Genomic DNA, 16819 nt, shown 5'->3' on the forward strand with positions numbered 1-16819 from the left:
GATTGCTGTTTGTTATGGTATATCAATTTGGGCTCAAGGGATACCAGGTCTCCGACGTCCTGTATTAGTCTTGTGGAAGATGGATGCTTCCACGTTTCAAGAGGAGAGTGTTGGAAAATTTGTTCAGAACAGTGGAAGATGTAGTGGAAATCTGGGCATCTCGCATCTAATACATATATTCTGCACAATGATATTCACGGAGCTTTGCTCGATATGCTCGATATCTCGCCGAGAATCAAAGTATGTTGCCATCACCGAAAGTCTGATACTTGCCAACTATGGTGTCCAGCAAGGTTACTATGCAGTACGTTAAGGCAGACTAGTATGCAGATTTGTTGTAGTTACGGCGTAATTAAAAGGATACAGGGTAGTGGTGGTAGGCCTCCCCTGCAGCCAATGATTGTCATACATGTCATAGTACCCTGCTCCAAACTTACTTCTAGCACTAGCAGGGATCTTGATTCCCGAGTAATCGTGTAAACTATGTAACAAAATCTTCCCGCTTTTAATCCCGAAGCATGGCTTCGGTGTGGGCTCGTCTAAGCTCTCTTGTTTGACTTCGCAAAACAAGGCTGACCCGATCAAATAAGCTTTTTTGCACTACAGAGTACTGGCACTCCTGCGACAGAATTTTGGGTATCAACTACATAAGATCAATGCACTTGGTTCATTCTTGCTATATCAATGTAGGCTTAACATGAAAATTACTTGTAGAGTTGTAGTAGTAATTCCCCAGACGAAGTCACCATATTCGGCGTTGTTGTATCCATTTCGCGCTTAAATACGACGTAACCTATTGATGAACGACGCTTGCCTGTTCGGAACCCGAACTGTTTAGCGACAGGGTCCACAGCAAAGCTTATGTGCTTCTTGCATATAGTCATGCCAGATATCACGTTTTGAGGGGGAAAAACCCTTTCTAGTCTAGTTGCCGTACAGCGGGTGCAGCGGTAAACTACGCAAGAGGCATTTTCCAGGATACACATGCTAAGACTAGAATTGCTTCCGAGAGTCATTGATTCCCGTGATGCGCTATCAAATTCCTGCCTGGTAAGCCCAAGTCCAGGGTGAACTTACGCAGTAGATGACAAGGAACTTGTTTGAACGGCCGGTCTTCAACTGCCTTGTATGCACCCCAGATACCTGAGCAGCAGTTGTGTCGATTTGCCAAACCATCTACGATATACAGTTGGCTGGTATTTTCCTGTACACTATAACTTGTCACATCGTTCTTTCTTCAACGGAGACTCTGAGCTAAAGAAACAGAAGATGGGCATCTTAACGTCCATAGACGTTGGTATCTCAAAGCCACTTCTCTACGGCATAGCAGCAATCATTTTCTTTGCCATTCTAGCCTCCAGACTGCACAATAGCCATGCAAAGATACCATCTATCCCGCACGCCCCTCGAATCCCTTACAAATTACCTTTTGGTCAGCAGCCATCCCCCTTCCTCCACTTCTAGCGCTTGACTCCAACACAGCAGTGAAACTAATCATCATGTATGTAACAAATAGGCTTAGACATGGCATGGAACCTTGTACAACGCCTACGGTCAAATACATTTGTCGAATACATCTGTGACGAAGTGCTGAACACACCCGGTCGTACGGTTGAAATGAACCTACTTGGCGGTGATATTTTTATTACTGATCGCGCGGAAAATATCAAGGCGATTCAGGCGGATCAGTTTGTGGATTTCGCGAAAGGACAGACGCCGCATGATGTTTTTAGTAGTATTTTGGGAGATTCGGTATTTACGAGTAAGTGAGGTGATTGTGATTTTTGAGATGCGGTTATTGATGCTGGGGTAGCGGACGGGCCATTGTGGAAGACGAGTAGAGAACAGCTGGAGCCGCATGTGAGAAGACCCTTTTTTCCTGTGGGCTTTTAGAGAGAGATGGTTGACAAGTGTTGTGAAAAAGGTATCTCGTGTCCGTTCCGATGATATCCCGACTGCCGAGGAGCATATGCAGAAGCTTCTAAGACTCATTAAGAATTCGCCTGAGAAGGTGGATGTGTACGATGTGGTCGATAGGGTAAGTTCCAATATGCAAGCCTTTCCTGATGTCGATTTTCTACTGACTATGTTCAGTTCCAACTCGACCTGGTGAGCCAAGTCTTCTTAGGCGAATCCACGAATTCGCTATCTGCAAACGAACAGCCGTTCCGTAAGGCCATGGAAGAGCTTCTGACTTTCAACACCAATCGTCTCCTATTCGGGTAAGCTATATGGTTGAAACTCAAGAATAGTGTTAATGAAATGTGCATTTATAGGCGTCTTGCAAACTTGTTTCCAGATTGGCTTTTCGTCCCTAGAGCGTATCGCGAATTAACACGATATATCAATGATCTTATTGATAAGACTTTGGCGTTGCCGATTAACAACCAGACAGATTGGAAGACAAAGAAGGAATTTAATCTTGTAGAGGATTTGGTCGCTACGCATCCGAATGATCGGTACTTCATTAGGGGTCAACTTATTGCTGTTTTGATGGCTTCGAAGGTAAACTCTTGATTCCAGCCTGTTGTTTCGCGTCAACAATTTCATCATGGCCATGTTGCTGATGAAGTTAAACACTAATGATCACGCAGGACCCAGGTGCCATTCTGACTACTTGGACAATATACCACCTAGCCCGCCAACCAACTCTATATAAAAGGCTTCAGCAGGAGATCGAAAAGCAGTAAGTGAAAGGTGATATTATCACAAACTATAGATTTCATGCTAACTAGGTTTGTCTTACAAGCATTGGAATGGACAGAATCCCCACAGTGGAGCAGCTCAGGAAACTAGACCTGCTAGCCAATACAGTCAAAGAATCTATGAGGATGTACCACCCACTCGGCCTTAACATTCGAGAGGCTAGGAAAGATACAATTTTGCCTGTTGGAGGTGGTCCAGATGGGAGCGGCCCCATCTCCGTCTCAGCTGGACAAATCATTGGTAAGATTGCAACTTGAATACGGCACCAAGATCTTGGGCCCCTACTGTTCACGGTTAACTAAGTTTTCAACTCTACAGTATACTCAGTCGCAGGTCTCCAGCGCAACAAGACTACAGTAGGTGCAGATGCCGATATATGGGATCCTTCACGATGGGAAACATGGTCGCCACAGTATGGCCACTACCTACCCTTTAGTGTAGGCCCACGCCAGTGTCCTGGGCGAGTCTTTGGCCGTTTTCAGATTCAGTATATCTTAGTGCGGCTGCTCCAAGAGTTTGAAAGCATCACGTGGTGTGGGCTTAATGGGATTGAGGACATTGGCACGGAAGAAATGAAGATCAAGGTTGAACTCAACCTCAAGTGTGCCGAGCCGGTTATCTGTAACTTCACTCCGCGTCGTAAAAATGTTGCTTAGGAAGATACTGTAAAATGGAGGTACGTTGAACTTTTGGAACTCAAAATAGTTTGGTATGTTGAGATACTGCGTTAGTCATGTCAGGATTGGCATTGGATACGCTTTCCGTTTCCTCTAATCTAACTAGAAGCGTCCTAAGGGTTACTAAAGTTGTATTTTTAGGTCTACGATCTAAGTAGCGATCTTCAGAAATGTAGAGAGAGGCTGTAGCTAGCTTAGTTTGCCTTATTTTAGGGGTTTATAGGTCCAAATAACGCTGCATAGCTGGGCAAAATACATTGAAAACTTGGTGTATATATGTACATGCAATATCCACTGGCGCAGGAGCGGGCAATAGTGTATCACTCTTAGTTCCGGTCCTTTTGTGGGTACACTAGCGAGGCTTCCTCAACCGGAACTAGGATGTAGCAAGTGAGCTAGTGGCGGGATACAACAAGGAGACATGATACTAAACCCCGATAGACCATTGTCCAATAGTATAACTCACCGGATATTACTTAACCCACTTAGTTGATCGCAATCAAATGCCAAACAAGCATTCTTAGAAATCCAGTGTTTCCGAGAATTACAGACTGGGAAAATGACCGTTTGTTGCACACATTGGAAGAGCACTGAGGGCTATATTTCATTTCTGCACGTAATGGACTCCAAAATAGTATGGTATATTCGAAGGATCACTGGATGTCAAGGGGTCCTATCAATTTGGGTGGTGATACAAGTGGCCTTATGGGCGGTAATACTCTAGGAAAATGCGACGTGGAATACGTCTTTACTAACCTGTACCAAAGGTTCTGGGACATATCCTATGGTCCATCATATACAATGTCTACATCAACCCACTTAGGAAAGTACCTGGGCCATTCTTATGGTCCATATCGCCCATCCCCCTCCTTTTAATGTCATGGTCTAGCACACCGCACAAACGAGTTCTCGCACTGCATCAAAAGTACGGCGGCGTCGTCCGCACCAGCCCAAACTCTGTGTCATGTCTCCACGCAACAGCATGGAAAGAAGTCTACGGGCATCGCAAGCCCGGCCAGCCAGAGAACCTCAAGCACCCAGGCTTCGTAACTGAAGTTGCTTCAGGAATTATCGGGGCTGATACAGAGTCTCATACGCACCAACGCCATTTACTAGCTTCAGCATTCTCGGCGCAAGGCATGCAGCGCCAGGAGCCTCTTATTCGGCATCACGTCGATCACCTCTTTAGCTGCTTCGAAGAGCACTGCGCCAAGGGACGATCCTTTGATATAGCTGAGTGGTTCAACTTCTTCTCATTCGACGTCATTGGTGATCTCAGCTTTGGCGAGTCCTTTGGGAACATGGAACGAAGGGGCTTTCATCCTTGGATCGCGACGATCTTAGAATTTTTCGTTGCGCAGCATGACATGGCGCATTTCCGGCGGGCATATCCGTTTTTGGAGGCAATGATAGGGCCGCTTGTCAAGGCGTTTGCTGCGAGAATTATTGCGAAGCATAACATGTTTATGAGGACTCAGGTAGCGAAGCGTTTGGCACTCGAGCCGAGTCGAGCGGATTTTATTGAGGCTATGAAAGCTGAACATGCTGCGGGGAAAGAGGTAAGTAGATTAACAAGGCTGACGTGGATAGCGGATTTGTTCAAAAAGCTGATATTTTGAGCGATAGGGCCTTTCTTTTGAAGCAATCTGCCATAATGCGAGCATCTTCGTCGTAGCGGGGTCCGAAACAACCGCAGTCGCGTATGATAAACCCTCACCTCATCTCAGATCATTAGACAACGACAGAACTGACCATGGCTTGGCTTAGACTTGCCGGCGCAACTTACCTACTTTGCATCCACCCTAGTGTACTCGCCAAGCTAAGAGAAGAGATTGACTCATACTTCAATAGTGAAGAACAGATCACACTCCTCAGCGCACAGCGTCTCAAATATCTCACAGCTGTAGTAGACGAGACCCTGCGTATCTATCCGGCCGCTGTAGGCTCTGTACCACGACTGATTCAACGACATGGTGAGGTTATTGGCGGGTATTTTCTTCCTGGAGGGGTAAGTCTTAATAGGATAATCATGGGTCCTTTCATGGAACATTGAACACCTCACTGACAACTATACACTAAACCTAGACAAATGTAGATATCTGGCACTGGGCAATGTATCATAACCCAACCAACTTCACCGAGCCCGAAGTCTTCGCTCCCGAGCGTTGGCTTAAGGACCCTCGCTTCAAAGACGATAATAAAGCAGCATTTCAGCCTTTTTCAACCGGAAAACGCAGCTGTATCGGTCAGAAGTATGTCATTCCTTGCTCGAAACCTTTTCTCCGACAGCATTACGAGAATGTCCACTGATTGAGAACACACTACTAGTCTAGCACATTCGGAGATCAAGCAGATAATGGCCCGATTACTATGGAAGTACAATGTCGAGCTTGTGGATCACGAATGGTTTGAGAAACCATGGCATGATCAGCGCGTCCGTGCTACTTATGTGCATCCTCCTTTGAATGTTAGACTTACTCTCAGACCAGAGAAGTTGAAGTCAGGCTGATATACATATATCTGAAGAATTCAGGTAGAAACTATGCGGTAACTCGATCATTACAAACTATTTACAATAGTTATATCTTGTATCAATGCATTTGGGATATTCATAGCTCCTAGCAGCTCTCTGCTTTCGCTCAGAACTTTCTTGATCAACTTCTCGCCACGCTTTGAATACATGACAACCGGAAATCTAACACAAGGTCAGCAAATATTAAAAGGGTTGGAACTCATTTTTGTGAAGTACTTACGGACGCACTCCCCACTCACTCAAGAAGCCTCCATGGCTTTCTCGGCCTGCAATCACCACAGCGTGAACGTACGTACTCGCACCCTCTTCCAGACTTCTACTAAACAAAGTAAAGTAGACTGGGAGGATGTATTGGAATAAAGAGCTTGTGTTCAAGGTCCGCCAGATTTCTGTACCCCCAACCAGCCCCGGACAAACTGTATTGATGATAACCTCATCAGAATCAACTATGGTCGCCAGTCTTCTCACAAAAATCATTTGCAGCAACTTCTCTCGCGCATACCACTTGGTGACATCGTACTTTTCGTCAAATTGCGGTAAAATTGCTTTCTCGAGGTCGAAATCCGCAAAATAGGCAGTCGTAGACGTCACTACTGTGAGCCTGGCAGGCTTGCCAGCCAGCCTCCCTTTGGCTTTCAGTATCGGCAGAAGAAGCACAGCTAGCATTATTGTTGAGAGGTAGTTTACTTGGAAGGTCTGCTCTCTTCCTGTTTTGAAAGAAATGACACAGTCCTTGTTCTGCACTCCGGCGTTGAGAATAGCAATATCAAGCCTACGCAGCGCCTGGCATCTTGTAGCAAATGCAGAGATAGACTCGGGGTCTTCCATGTCTAGGATCCAGACCTCGACTCGGGCGTGTGGAAACTCATTACGAAGGGGTTCTGCTGCGAGGTTGCCTTTGGCTTCGGATCGGACGGCTAAGATGAGCCGAGTGAGATCTAGCTGTAGGAGCTGTCGTGCTGCCTCGAGTCCCAGACCGGTGTTTGACCCAGTGATGATGGCTGTTTGGCTGTCGAGTTTGACTCCTGCTGCTATTGGGGGCGGGTGCATGAATAGTTGGCGGTATACAAAACCTACGCCGCTTTGAAAAATGAGGCGGCTGTAGATTTGCTCCCAAAAGAACATCTTGAATGGATTGGACTGAACCTCTGGGGTGCGGTGTACGATTCATCGGTTGAATATCTTACGATTTTACTAACTTTGTTAGCAGCGGTGAGCCCCAGGAAGTCCCATGCGCGAATTCGCTATGTCCGAACGCCTGAATCGTCTTCATAAGCACTCTAATCAAATTCTCCGACTTACAGCCTAACCACATATACTGGATCTCCGATCCATTGCGATCAGCAGATCCTTGAAGCCGCAATGTTCATACAGTAGTTGGGTATACCCGGCTCATACTAATAAACCTAAAGCCCGAAAGCCACAACCCAATCGGTGATTACCCTAAAGTGTTTTCGGATCTTCCCGAGCCCGGATGACAGGTACGGTCTAGTCGTTCAAGCAGGGTGCCATTTACATCGGAATACCTCACCTCGTAAGACTCGCGCTTCAAGTTTTGACACATTCAATGCCTCGGCGATCATCTGTCTCCTGTAGGCAAACTACCAACAAATACATGACTGCAATTTTAGAACTCCCTCTCAGAGGGCTAGCCCTTATCGTCAAATATACGTTTGAACCAATAGTCACCGGTCCAATTCTCGGCTTGCTGCTATACACACCGGAACCGACGTGGAGAAGGACTCTGGAATCAACATTTCTCTCACACATCAACGACCTGCACACTCCCATACGCATATTGGGTTTTCTAGCTGCAGTGGGTGTCGTCAGGAAGACCAATGGTGCTCTAAATTCATGGGCTACAAATAACTGGCAGATACGCGCAGGTCATGGCTGGAACTGGACCTCTGAAATTGCAGTCGTTACCGGAGGATGCAGTGGGATCGGAAAGGCTGTCGCAGAAGCCCTCACTTCATACGGGATCTGTGTAGCAGTGCTCGACGTACAAGACGCACCCGAGGAGTTTGCATCAAATTGCCTACTGACGTACTTCCGGTGTGACATTTCCAGTCCTACTGCGATAGCAGAAACGGGGGATAAAATCCGCAAAGACCTGGGACATCCGTCAATCCTCGTCAACAACGCCGCCATCACGGGCTCTCATACAATTCTTAAAACTCCAAGCGAGTTCCTGAGTCGCATCTTCAACACGAACATCCTCTCGCACTGGCGGCTGGTTCAGCAGTTCGTGCCAGACATGGTGGCGAAGAACAAAGGCCACATCGTGACGGTGGCGAGCGTCAACTCGTTCCTAACGAACTCAGCCAATGCAGACTATGTAGCGACTAAGACTGCGGCGCTGTCATTCCATGAGGGCCTTACGAGCGAGCTGAAGATCTGGTATCATGCATCTGGTGTCAAGACTTCGATCGTGCATCCGAGCTGGGTGCGCACGCCGTTGATCGAGGAGTCAATATCGAAGAGTGGCCAGGACCCGAAGATTCTTGAGAGCATGTTGAAACCAGAGGAGGTAGCAGAGATTATTGTGAAGCAGATTATTAGCAGACGTGGTGCTCAGCTCTTTATTCCGAGCGCTGCGGCGCCTATCTCATGGCTGAAGGGGCTTCCGAATTGGGTTCAAGAGCTTGTTAGGGATGCTTTTGGGAAGACGAGTGCTGTTACTGGTGGTTCAATAATCGCGTACTAGAGTACAAATGCTGAACCGATTGCATCACTTTCTTCAAAATTACCACTAAGTATTTTACTTGCTGGAATTTATTTACCTGGGACTAGCGGTGGCAAGTAGTAGGGACCTCGCAAATGCTAAAATTGTGGGACCCCTGCTCAGCGTCGGACACCGACTCGTATTCCGATACGTACGTATTTTACAATGCAGGGGAAACTAGCGGGGCCCCTACAATGATGAGTGCTCTCACCTGCAGAAGTGTAGCCACGCGTCAAATGCTAATAGTAAGCTAAGCAAATTTGGCCTACATTACTGTGTTAAGGCACTAGTATTGCTTGTTGTATATGGATCTGCGGCTTCGTAGACTTATTTAACATCTTCGCTCAGTTGCGAATTCTTGGAACTGTCCATTACTCTTCATTTCACTTTTCGTATATTCAGTACCTGAACATGGTTGCTCAATTCTCCCTGGCAGAGACGCCAATCGGCAAGTATTTTGCCTCCATGGCCGAGCTTGGTATAATGCGTGTCTTTGTCGAGCACGGTATCTTCGACGCCATCCCGGAGGAAGGAATATCGCTCGAGGATCTTACAACACAGCTGGGCGTTGAGTACAACCTCATTGAGCGCTTCACGGCCTTCCTCGTCGCAATCGATGTACTAAGATCTCCGACACCCGGCCATGTGGCACATACACCTACATCAGAGGCCTTCACGGACGCCCGTGTTGGGCAATTCTACATGTACCTCTTCGACTTCTTCATGGGACCGACGACACAGTGGCCGGGCTATTTCGCAGCGAACGGGCTCGCTGAGCCGCCTAGGTCAAATCGCTCGCCGGGTGGGTTTGCGATGGGCATGCCTGATAAGACAGCGTACGAGATCATGGCGGCGATCCCGGGGTTAGCAACTAAGATGAATGGCGCCATGGCTATCGATGGCGATATTCCTATTACAGGAGTATATGATTTTAGCTGGGTGAGCGCTTATGCCGCGGGAAATGCTGATAGGGAGCTCATTGTTGATGTGGCTGGAGGGAAGGGCCAAGCATTGAAGGAGATTCTGGAGGAGTCGCCGGCGATTCCTGCAGATAGGTGTGTTTTACAGGATCAACCGCATGTTATTGCTGAGGCGGTAGAAGAGCATAAAGGCTCTACTGTTTTGGGCTCAGTAAAAAAGATTGGACACAGCATCTTTGGAGAACAACCGGTTAAAGGTATGAAACCGAGGTCTTCCCTCTTCTCGAGATATAACATCCATGTTGGGAATCAAAGCAGCTCACTCCTCTAGGCGCTCTTGTGTACTATATACGGCGGGTCTTGAACGACTGGTCCGACTTCGAAGCCCTTCAGATACTGAAGAACATACGCGCAGCCTGTGCGAACGACTCGCGCATACTCATTGCAGAATATTTGCGTCCCAAAGATCCGAGTGTCTACACCAGCACTGTCGACATGTTCATTTTGAATATTGGCGGCAAGGTGCGTAGCGAGAAAGCGTTTCACGAGCTTGCTGCGCAGGCTGGGCTGAAGATTGTGTCAGTGGCGAAGCACGAAAAGACGGAGTCAGCTGTAGTTGAAATGGTTCCAATTTAGTTTACAATTTATAAAGAAAGTATCTATAAATTGACAGCTATCACGGAGAAGTTTTTGGCATACAAGATCGCCTCGGTTGATCCTTAGGTTCATTTTGGTAGTGTATCAAGCACAGGATCGCCGCCGCGGATCCTTGGGTATGTCTTAACAGGTGCATCGTGAGTCCCACAGTATGTCCTAGGCCAGCTACTTTGCCTGAACATCAAGCTAACAGCTCATATATAGCGCTAAGTACGGGTATAGCGCTGGTTACACGTCATTCTGTCTACCCACTGCTGTAGTCGCTTGCTACTTCTCATTCCGGCTGTTACAGTGGCCCACTAATCTTGCTGGCGCTTCGAAAAAAGCTTGATAGTAATAGGCTTGTTGTTTTGCATCGTAACATGCAAATGTAGAATTACGGCCGAAGTAGGAGTGAGATTTTGGTTCTCAGTAATCTAGTCACGTCGTTCAATGGGTATACATACTACATAGTATATCTCCTAGATGTGTATAATAACAATTCGTACAGAACAAGGAGTTACCTGCTCCGAAGGTACTGCATGTACACAGCTACGATAGGTGTTCGAGATGAAGTTCACAATTGTATTGCACCAGCACAATGTTACGTCTTCTTTCTCATACCGCTTCAAAGTGGAAAATACATTATGTCTATAAAAATCTCTATGAGGGAAATACGGTAGCAGCTAACACCTACTTGCCATTCACTCCGTTCTCCCCATTCTCTCTATTCTCACCAGCCTTCTTGCCCGTTCCATTTGAGAAACCCGGCCTGGGATTTCCTTCAAACTCCTTTGCAGCCTTCCATCCTTGCTCCAACGAGTTTGCCATCAACCTCGTCGTGCCCCAGACGTCGAATTGGACAGCGATAGCGCGCATGCCTGTTTGAATAGCCATAGGTATCTGGTCTAGGCTCATGACACCACTGTAAAGACAAAAATTGTTAGGCAAATATAGCTTACTTGAGAAGGAATGTGACCGCAAAATTATTGCGGCGAGAGGTAACGTACCCAAAGATCGGCAAATCATTCTTCGCAGCAACAGCATTGAACTTAGCCATAGCCTCAAGAAACTTGGGTTCAGGTTGACCAGCCAACACAGTACTGATATCCATTCCAGCATCGATCATAAAATCGCCCGGACCAAACATGAGTCCGGAAATGCCTGGTACGGCAGCAATCTCTTCAGCATTCTCAAGACCCTTGAGCGATTCGATTTGTGGGATGAGACAAACATGGTTGTTTGCAGTCTGGACGTTGTAAGGGTCATTTGGGTACAGGGATTTGGTCAGGCCGGGGGTGAAAGTCCATGGGGAGAATGAGCGGTGGCCTTTTCCGTCTGTTTGTGAATCGTGTTATCATAGATACTCTTGAGAAAAGAAATGGTGGGGTAGGGGGATAAGGCAGGGATGGAGAGAGTGTTGAGAGATGAGAGACTAACCACCAAAGTACATCTCCTTGATGAACTGCCTGACTTCATCTGCTGACTCGACGTGGGGAATTACGATACCGGCACAGCCAGCGTCGAGTACAGTAGTGAGACTGATTTCATCGCGTTTGGGTACACGACAAATGACCATTGACTTTCCCTCAGAATGGTGTTGTGCAGCGTGTATACAACTTTCGTTCTTTTATTAGCAAATTGCTTTTCATTCATCATCTGTTGCAAAACTTACTCGTGTAATGTCAATCGGTCAAACATGCCGTGCTCAACATCCATCCAGATGAAATCCGGCTTCGTGCTAGCAATGAGCTTGGTCACAAATGTGCTGGGAATGCCCTGTGCAATGCCCATGAGACTCTTGCTTGCATCGGCCTGGGCATCTTTGAGTGCCTGTCGGAGATTGGCGGGCTGTGTGAGGGAAGCTGCGCGGTAGGGTGCGTGAGTGTGTAGTGAGGGTTGCTCGCTGTATGGGGTAAAAGTGGCCATATTGAGAAAATTGAGAAGTGGGTAAATCTGTGGAGAGCAAAAGACGATATTCTAGAGGAGGATGTCAAGTACAATCAGCACACTGGTGATCTGGGTCGTGTAAGTATGAGAGATTTCGCAACGACCTTTATATGTGTCGAACGTAGTTTCCCCACTGATTTACCTGCAGATGAAATGAGACCGTGCCATATCGCATTTCCACGACACGCGGTTGAATTCAATTGTGGATACCTTTGTCAACGGTGACAACGGATTTAGCGGGACGCAGTAGTACCATCGCACGGAGCGAACAAGTGCTATACCCGAATCAAGCGCTTCTTGCCTAACATGTAGATTGCCTATCACCAACCCTCGCTCCTAAGAAGCAGGGCGTTTGATGACGAGCTTAGGAAAATTGGTAATGGCTCAAGGGGATAGCCACAATAGCGCATATGCTAAGGCGGATGTATGCTCCGCAATAGTGGCTTTGAGTAGCTCTAGGCAGACATATTACTGCTAATGTAAGAGGTTTTTGGTTTTAGCACACGATTGATCATGTAACTGGTCATCGAAGATGCTGACTGATGTAAAGTATGTTGCCTCAATGTTCCCAAATGGGGCTTGGTACATGCATGTGTGCTGCCGCGGATGAAGAAAGCGCGCATAGCCACAAGGCAGCAAGAAACTCAGCCCGAGATCGGATTGTGCTTATGTAACTCGACTGACTTTTGGACGAATAACAACAGATGGAGGCGATGGATACGGATCCATAAGCGAAATACTACATATCGGTCATAACACCTAACTCCGATCTCCAAGCCACAATAAGGTACCGAAGCGCTGACCGCGGAATCCGGTCGAATATGGAACGGAATAGTAACCACGCTGTTAGGAATCATATTAACTCCGTCTGACAGTAACCCAGGCAAGGCGCCCAAATGACATCGTGTGAGACCATCGATATTAGGTGTAGAGACACAGGCAATCAGGTCGATTGCAACGATTTCGGGACGGATCGATCCCTTGTAAACCACTCACACACTTCTCAAGTCAGCTGCAGTGGTACCAATTTCGAAAATGTTCCAGACTGACCCGGTATTGACGGCATTCGTGGAGCATATGTGCCGTGAGATGGGCTACTGTGCGATGTACTCGGCATCCTTGTTACAGTAACCTCGATAATATCCTTCTCTAGGAGTTCAAAATCTATGCTGTCCCTTTCCATCTCTTCTGACGAAAAATTTCCCTTGTCGTCTTGTCGCCTCCTGCGGTTTGGAATGCCCATAATGGTAGCGGCGAGAATTATGAGGCTGAGAACGGCTATCACGCCACCGATTGCAACAAAAACAATAGACATAGTAGAGATTCCATCCCATGAGCCGAGATTCATGTTAGTGGATGATGGGTAGTTGGATGAGATGGTGCGTGGTTTGAAACCAAGTTGGAGACTGTGAAGAATCGTCTGAGATCTTTATGTAAGAAATTTCGCGATACTCTAGTATAGAGAAGAGGTTGTCAGATCGAAAAATAAGAATCTAAGTCCAATTGTCGGAAAAGTGTAATACTTTGAAAACAATGTTGTAGGTCAACACCATAAGTGCGAAGACGCCTTCCTTATAGACAACACTTCCCTTCTCTGCATGTTTTCCTACTCTCATCACCCTGAGCAACAAAGGACAAGATGCCCATCGGGCCCGTTCGGCCGTTGGGTCGTTTACGAAATAGCAAAAACCTCAGCTGGCGGGTGGCTTGTCCACCACACCAACGTAACAGAACCCCATCTCTTTCCAAGCTGGCAACGTCAGCTCCACGTCTGGGCGGCATAAACCTGCTTTTTTGTATATCCTGGCAGCTAGGCTACTGCGCAGATATCATTGTCAACCACCCCAATCAGGACTTGATGCCTTGTGGCTGCGCATGCTCCTGTGCACTCAGGGGCGCTGCCTAGTGATGAACGCTAACGGAATGCGGACATTTGGCTTTTGGGGCAGCATCGATTTGTATGCTTTTTCCTTTCTTCCTCGACTCACTGACCTTATTGCGTAGTAAGCGAGGGATTTGTTTTGATGCACGTCGCTCGATAGCATGCTTGGTTAGCATGCAGCTCAAATCTAACTTGGCATGAGCCACGTTGGTTGATGAGGAGCTGTAAAGGCAGTTTCATTTAGACTTCTATACTCTGTAGTTGAGAGCAGAGACTGGAACCAGCGATTTGATGACAACATATCGTGTCCTTCTGATGGCGAATGTTATAGTTGGTAAATTCGTTGCCTCAAGCATTCGCTTGAAGTTGTTGGTGCACCCGCAGTGTTCCAGAAAGACGCAAGTGTGGGTAGGTAGACGTAGCATGTTGATTGCATCAGGTGAACCCCACGGGGCGTTTTCAAGTGTGGTTCCAACGCCAGTATAGTACCTGACGATGTGGTTCGCTCGCGATTACTGGTGCGGGGCATCGTATGATCCCAGGCCGGTTTCATACGCAAGTTCATCCTGCTACGTGGCTGACAAGTCCTGCGCACCCAAATTCTTTTACTAACGTGTTATCAAGCTAAATGCGTATGCTGGTTCGAATATAGGAATCAATGTCAGGACTTACTGGCGACGCAGCGACGTGCATGTGTCATTATCTGTAGCCAGGTAGTTTTGATAAGTTACCGAAAGTATTCAACGAGATATACTCCTCCTCGAATCATGAACAATAAATTTCTGTTGTAGATCTAGAATGCGTACACATGGTTGGGCTTTGAATATTCGAGAAGGGGCTTCGGACGCTGGTGCTCGTTAAGCTACAAGACCCGGCCCGTACCACCCTTCCCGTATGCAATATACACGCTGCCGGTCAGTACGTTGCTTTTCGAGTCCGCAGTCTGCATGCGCTCAATATCTGCATCCAATTTGAGTCCGATCCTCAGCGGAATTAGAATTCCACAATAACTAATAAATATAGCAAAAGTAGTTATCATACCACTCATGCTTTATGTCAACGCAGTGATGAGTTGCTTTGGGGTTGGCCCACTGTATATACATCTGAAGAGCAGGTTCGCTCGACGGTGCGGCTAAATGCTTCTGAAATCATTGTAGTAATTTACTCTCTGGAAAGCTTAGGGTTCTTAGGAGCCAATGCACAACCGAGGATCTGGGTTCATCCGAAAATGAGCCAATTTTTCATGGCTTCCTTTTTTGAATATCAGAGGGCTGTGAATGCCTCTCGGCCTACCAACTCCATCCCAAAGTGCCCGATTAAACCATTGTTTCCATGCTGAAGGACTTGCCCCTTGCATAAGCACCGGTTGGCGGAGAATATCTCTTGGAACCAGGGTTTATTTTGTTATTATGTAGTTGCTTTCGGGGTTCACAAACCTTTTCATAATGCCCTATTTTGTAGTAACGTATCGTAGTAATCATGATGCTGAGATTTTAATGCTGGATGGCGCACTTCTGACTGACATCCGCTCCTCGTGTCGATTGTGCATGGATATACAACCTGTGTCGATCCACATTTGCTTCAGCCGGTGAAGTATTCCGAATTTTAGTGGACAAATAGAAAAAGGGCCAGAAACCCATATCGTGTGAGAGTAGAGACACCAAGCTTGGACACAAGGGTCAAAACTCAGATTAATCATTCAATAAAAACAAAAGAAAGGGGTCACAGCAAGTTTCAATCTGAGCTCCAGCCGTCAGAGCGGCCCATAAGACAGTCAAGCGTGCACAATTGTTGAGAGCGTCTGAGAACAGGCGAGTTGAGACAGGGCTTGATGGCCGTACTTTGAAGGGTAACCAGGGAAAAGCCGCGAGTGGTTACAGAACAAAAGCTTGTGCACAGCTCCTTGTATGCCCACGGATGGTAATAACAATGGAAACTGGCCATGATCAGCTAAATGTTCGGCCGAGGCGCCGAACAGAAGAACCCTTCCCCCATGTGTTCATATCTTAATATCAAAGCTCGTCCCACAGCCACAACTACTCGTTGCCCCCGGTATGCCTGTTATCTTGAACTGGCTGCCTATCAATTCCATTGTGTAATCCACTGTGCTCCCATTCAGCAACTCCAGGCTCGACTCATCGATGACGACCTTCTCTCCCTTCTCCCCTTCGAATACAGTATCTTCCTCGGTAGGTGGATTCTTGGACAAGTCCGTTAGGTCCATGAGATATTGGAAACCATGGCAGCCACCGCTCTCGATTGTCACGCGCAGCGCAAGGTTTGGATTATTATCGCCTGTAGATATTTTATAAAGGCGGTTCGATGCACGTGGTGCGATAGAAATCAACATTGGGTTGCCCGAGTCGTCGGTTCGTGGATTTTGGATTACATGGGCAGGTTTTGCGGTCGAGGCATCGGATGATGTTGCGAGAGCTCGTCGTGATATTCTTGATGGCTGTACAAATGCTGAATTGTGTGCTGGGATATGTCTTGAAGCTCTCCATAGTAGGGCAGAAGGTGCAAGGAAGTCGAGATATAGCGACTGCGGAGTGGCGCGCGAGGCGGCGATCCTGCTATGTGCCCTCACAGATTGTGATACGATTGTTGTGGGTGCAGTTACTCTTGGTGTAATAGTCCGTCTCGCTGCGCGCCAGCATGACAAACACATGGTAGATGGAGATGTCATTGTTGCGATACCGAAATAGTCCGAGAAGATGTCCGAGGTGGAGGGATCGAAGATCTGAGGTCATAGCTAAGGATGTCACAATTTCTAGCACCAATCAACGTTGA

The 16819-nt window shown here is 47.1% G+C and overlaps 9 protein-coding genes across 9 annotated transcripts; 4 read left to right on the forward strand and 5 right to left on the reverse strand.

The window, feature by feature from the left end:
* Positions 1-1524: 1524 nt before the first annotated feature.
* COCSADRAFT_149431 (uncharacterized protein) lies at positions 1525-3497 on the forward strand (the record flags this gene model as incomplete). The annotated part of the gene is made up of 9 exons (XM_007705172.1): positions 1525-1762; positions 1814-1860; positions 1925-2038; positions 2095-2222; positions 2277-2505; positions 2595-2686; positions 2750-2946; positions 3025-3382; positions 3438-3497. 8 exons carry the CDS (start codon positions 1525-1527, stop codon positions 3360-3362), a joined length of 1383 nt encoding a protein of 460 aa, XP_007703362.1. The 3' UTR covers positions 3363-3382; positions 3438-3497.
* A 416-nt stretch (positions 3498-3913) lies between these two features.
* COCSADRAFT_149435 (uncharacterized protein) lies at positions 3914-6016 on the forward strand. The gene is made up of 6 exons (XM_007705173.1): positions 3914-4095; positions 4151-4942; positions 5010-5083; positions 5151-5391; positions 5469-5635; positions 5712-6016. Exons 1-6 carry the CDS (start codon positions 3943-3945, stop codon positions 5890-5892), a joined length of 1608 nt encoding a protein of 535 aa, XP_007703363.1. The 5' UTR covers positions 3914-3942; the 3' UTR covers positions 5893-6016.
* On the reverse strand, positions 5970-7041 carry COCSADRAFT_47995 (uncharacterized protein; the record flags this gene model as incomplete). Its single annotated transcript, XM_007704956.1, has 2 exons — positions 5970-6078; positions 6137-7041. Coding segments are annotated over 2 exons (1014 nt in total), but the record flags the coding sequence as incomplete, so codon positions are not given.
* A 427-nt stretch (positions 7042-7468) lies between these two features.
* COCSADRAFT_39728 (uncharacterized protein) lies at positions 7469-8730 on the forward strand. Its single transcript, XM_007704902.1, has one exon. It carries the CDS (start codon positions 7532-7534, stop codon positions 8621-8623), a length of 1092 nt encoding a protein of 363 aa, XP_007703092.1. The 5' UTR covers positions 7469-7531; the 3' UTR covers positions 8624-8730.
* Positions 8731-9052: 322 nt separating this feature from the next.
* Positions 9053-10197, forward strand: COCSADRAFT_174346 (uncharacterized protein; the record flags this gene model as incomplete). The annotated part of the gene is made up of 2 exons (XM_007705174.1): positions 9053-9818; positions 9893-10197. The coding sequence occupies 2 exons, from the start codon at positions 9053-9055 to the stop codon at positions 10195-10197; spliced, it is 1071 nt and encodes a 356-aa protein (XP_007703364.1).
* A 610-nt stretch (positions 10198-10807) lies between these two features.
* On the reverse strand, positions 10808-12278 carry COCSADRAFT_124371 (uncharacterized protein). Its single transcript, XM_007705175.1, has 4 exons — positions 11873-12278; positions 11638-11816; positions 11208-11535; positions 10808-11122 (listed from the first exon to the last, which is right to left on the reverse strand). The coding sequence occupies exons 1-4, from the start codon at positions 12124-12126 to the stop codon at positions 10891-10893; spliced, it is 993 nt and encodes a 330-aa protein (XP_007703365.1). The 5' UTR covers positions 12127-12278; the 3' UTR covers positions 10808-10890.
* A 469-nt stretch (positions 12279-12747) lies between these two features.
* Positions 12748-13743, reverse strand: COCSADRAFT_192829 (uncharacterized protein). The gene is made up of 2 exons (XM_007705176.1): positions 13198-13743; positions 12748-13146 (listed from the first exon to the last, which is right to left on the reverse strand). Exons 1-2 carry the CDS (start codon positions 13493-13495, stop codon positions 13091-13093), a joined length of 354 nt encoding a protein of 117 aa, XP_007703366.1. The 5' UTR covers positions 13496-13743; the 3' UTR covers positions 12748-13090.
* A 1143-nt stretch (positions 13744-14886) lies between these two features.
* Positions 14887-15080, reverse strand: COCSADRAFT_238514 (uncharacterized protein; the record flags this gene model as incomplete). Its single annotated transcript, XM_007705177.1, has 1 exon — positions 14887-15080. The coding sequence occupies one exon, from the start codon at positions 15075-15077 to the stop codon at positions 14892-14894; it is 186 nt and encodes a 61-aa protein (XP_007703367.1). The 3' UTR covers positions 14887-14891.
* A 666-nt stretch (positions 15081-15746) lies between these two features.
* COCSADRAFT_39734 (uncharacterized protein) lies at positions 15747-16750 on the reverse strand. Its single transcript, XM_007704903.1, has one exon. It carries the CDS (start codon positions 16713-16715, stop codon positions 16029-16031), a length of 687 nt encoding a protein of 228 aa, XP_007703093.1. The 5' UTR covers positions 16716-16750; the 3' UTR covers positions 15747-16028.
* Positions 16751-16819: the final 69 nt, after the last annotated feature.

This window comes from Bipolaris sorokiniana (assembly GCF_000338995.1).
Source record: "Bipolaris sorokiniana ND90Pr unplaced genomic scaffold COCSAscaffold_13, whole genome shotgun sequence".
Classification (NCBI taxonomy): domain Eukaryota; kingdom Fungi; phylum Ascomycota; class Dothideomycetes; order Pleosporales; family Pleosporaceae; genus Bipolaris; species Bipolaris sorokiniana.

Bases quoted from the DNA above. Each gene is read 5' to 3' on its own strand.
- COCSADRAFT_149435 (XM_007705173.1), top strand. From the start codon at position 3,943: ATGACCGTTTGTTGCACACATTGGAAGAGCACTGAGGGCTATATTTCA. The intron at 4,096-4,150 runs GTAATACTCTAG...CCTGTACCAAAG, and splicing joins TACAAGTGGCCTTATGGGCG to GTTCTGGGACATATCCTATG. The intron at 4,943-5,009 runs GTAAGTAGATTA...TTTGAGCGATAG, and splicing joins AACATGCTGCGGGGAAAGAG to GGCCTTTCTTTTGAAGCAAT.
- COCSADRAFT_39728 (XM_007704902.1), top strand. From the start codon at position 7,532: ATGACTGCAATTTTAGAACTCCCTCTCAGAGGGCTAGCCCTTATCGTC.
- COCSADRAFT_124371 (XM_007705175.1), bottom strand. From the start codon at position 12,126: ATGGCCACTTTTACCCCATACAGCGAGCAACCCTCACTACACACTCAC. The intron at 11,817-11,872 runs GTAAGTTTTGCA...AAAGAACGAAAG, and splicing joins GACCGATTGACATTACACGA to TTGTATACACGCTGCACAAC. The intron at 11,123-11,207 runs GTACGTTACCTC...TTGTCTTTACAG, and splicing joins AATGATTTGCCGATCTTTGG to TGGTGTCATGAGCCTAGACC.
- COCSADRAFT_192829 (XM_007705176.1), bottom strand. From the start codon at position 13,495: ATGAATCTCGGCTCATGGGATGGAATCTCTACTATGTCTATTGTTTTT. The intron at 13,147-13,197 runs GTCAGTCTGGAA...TGACTTGAGAAG, and splicing joins ACGAATGCCGTCAATACCGG to TGTGTGAGTGGTTTACAAGG.
- COCSADRAFT_39734 (XM_007704903.1), bottom strand. From the start codon at position 16,715: ATGACATCTCCATCTACCATGTGTTTGTCATGCTGGCGCGCAGCGAGA.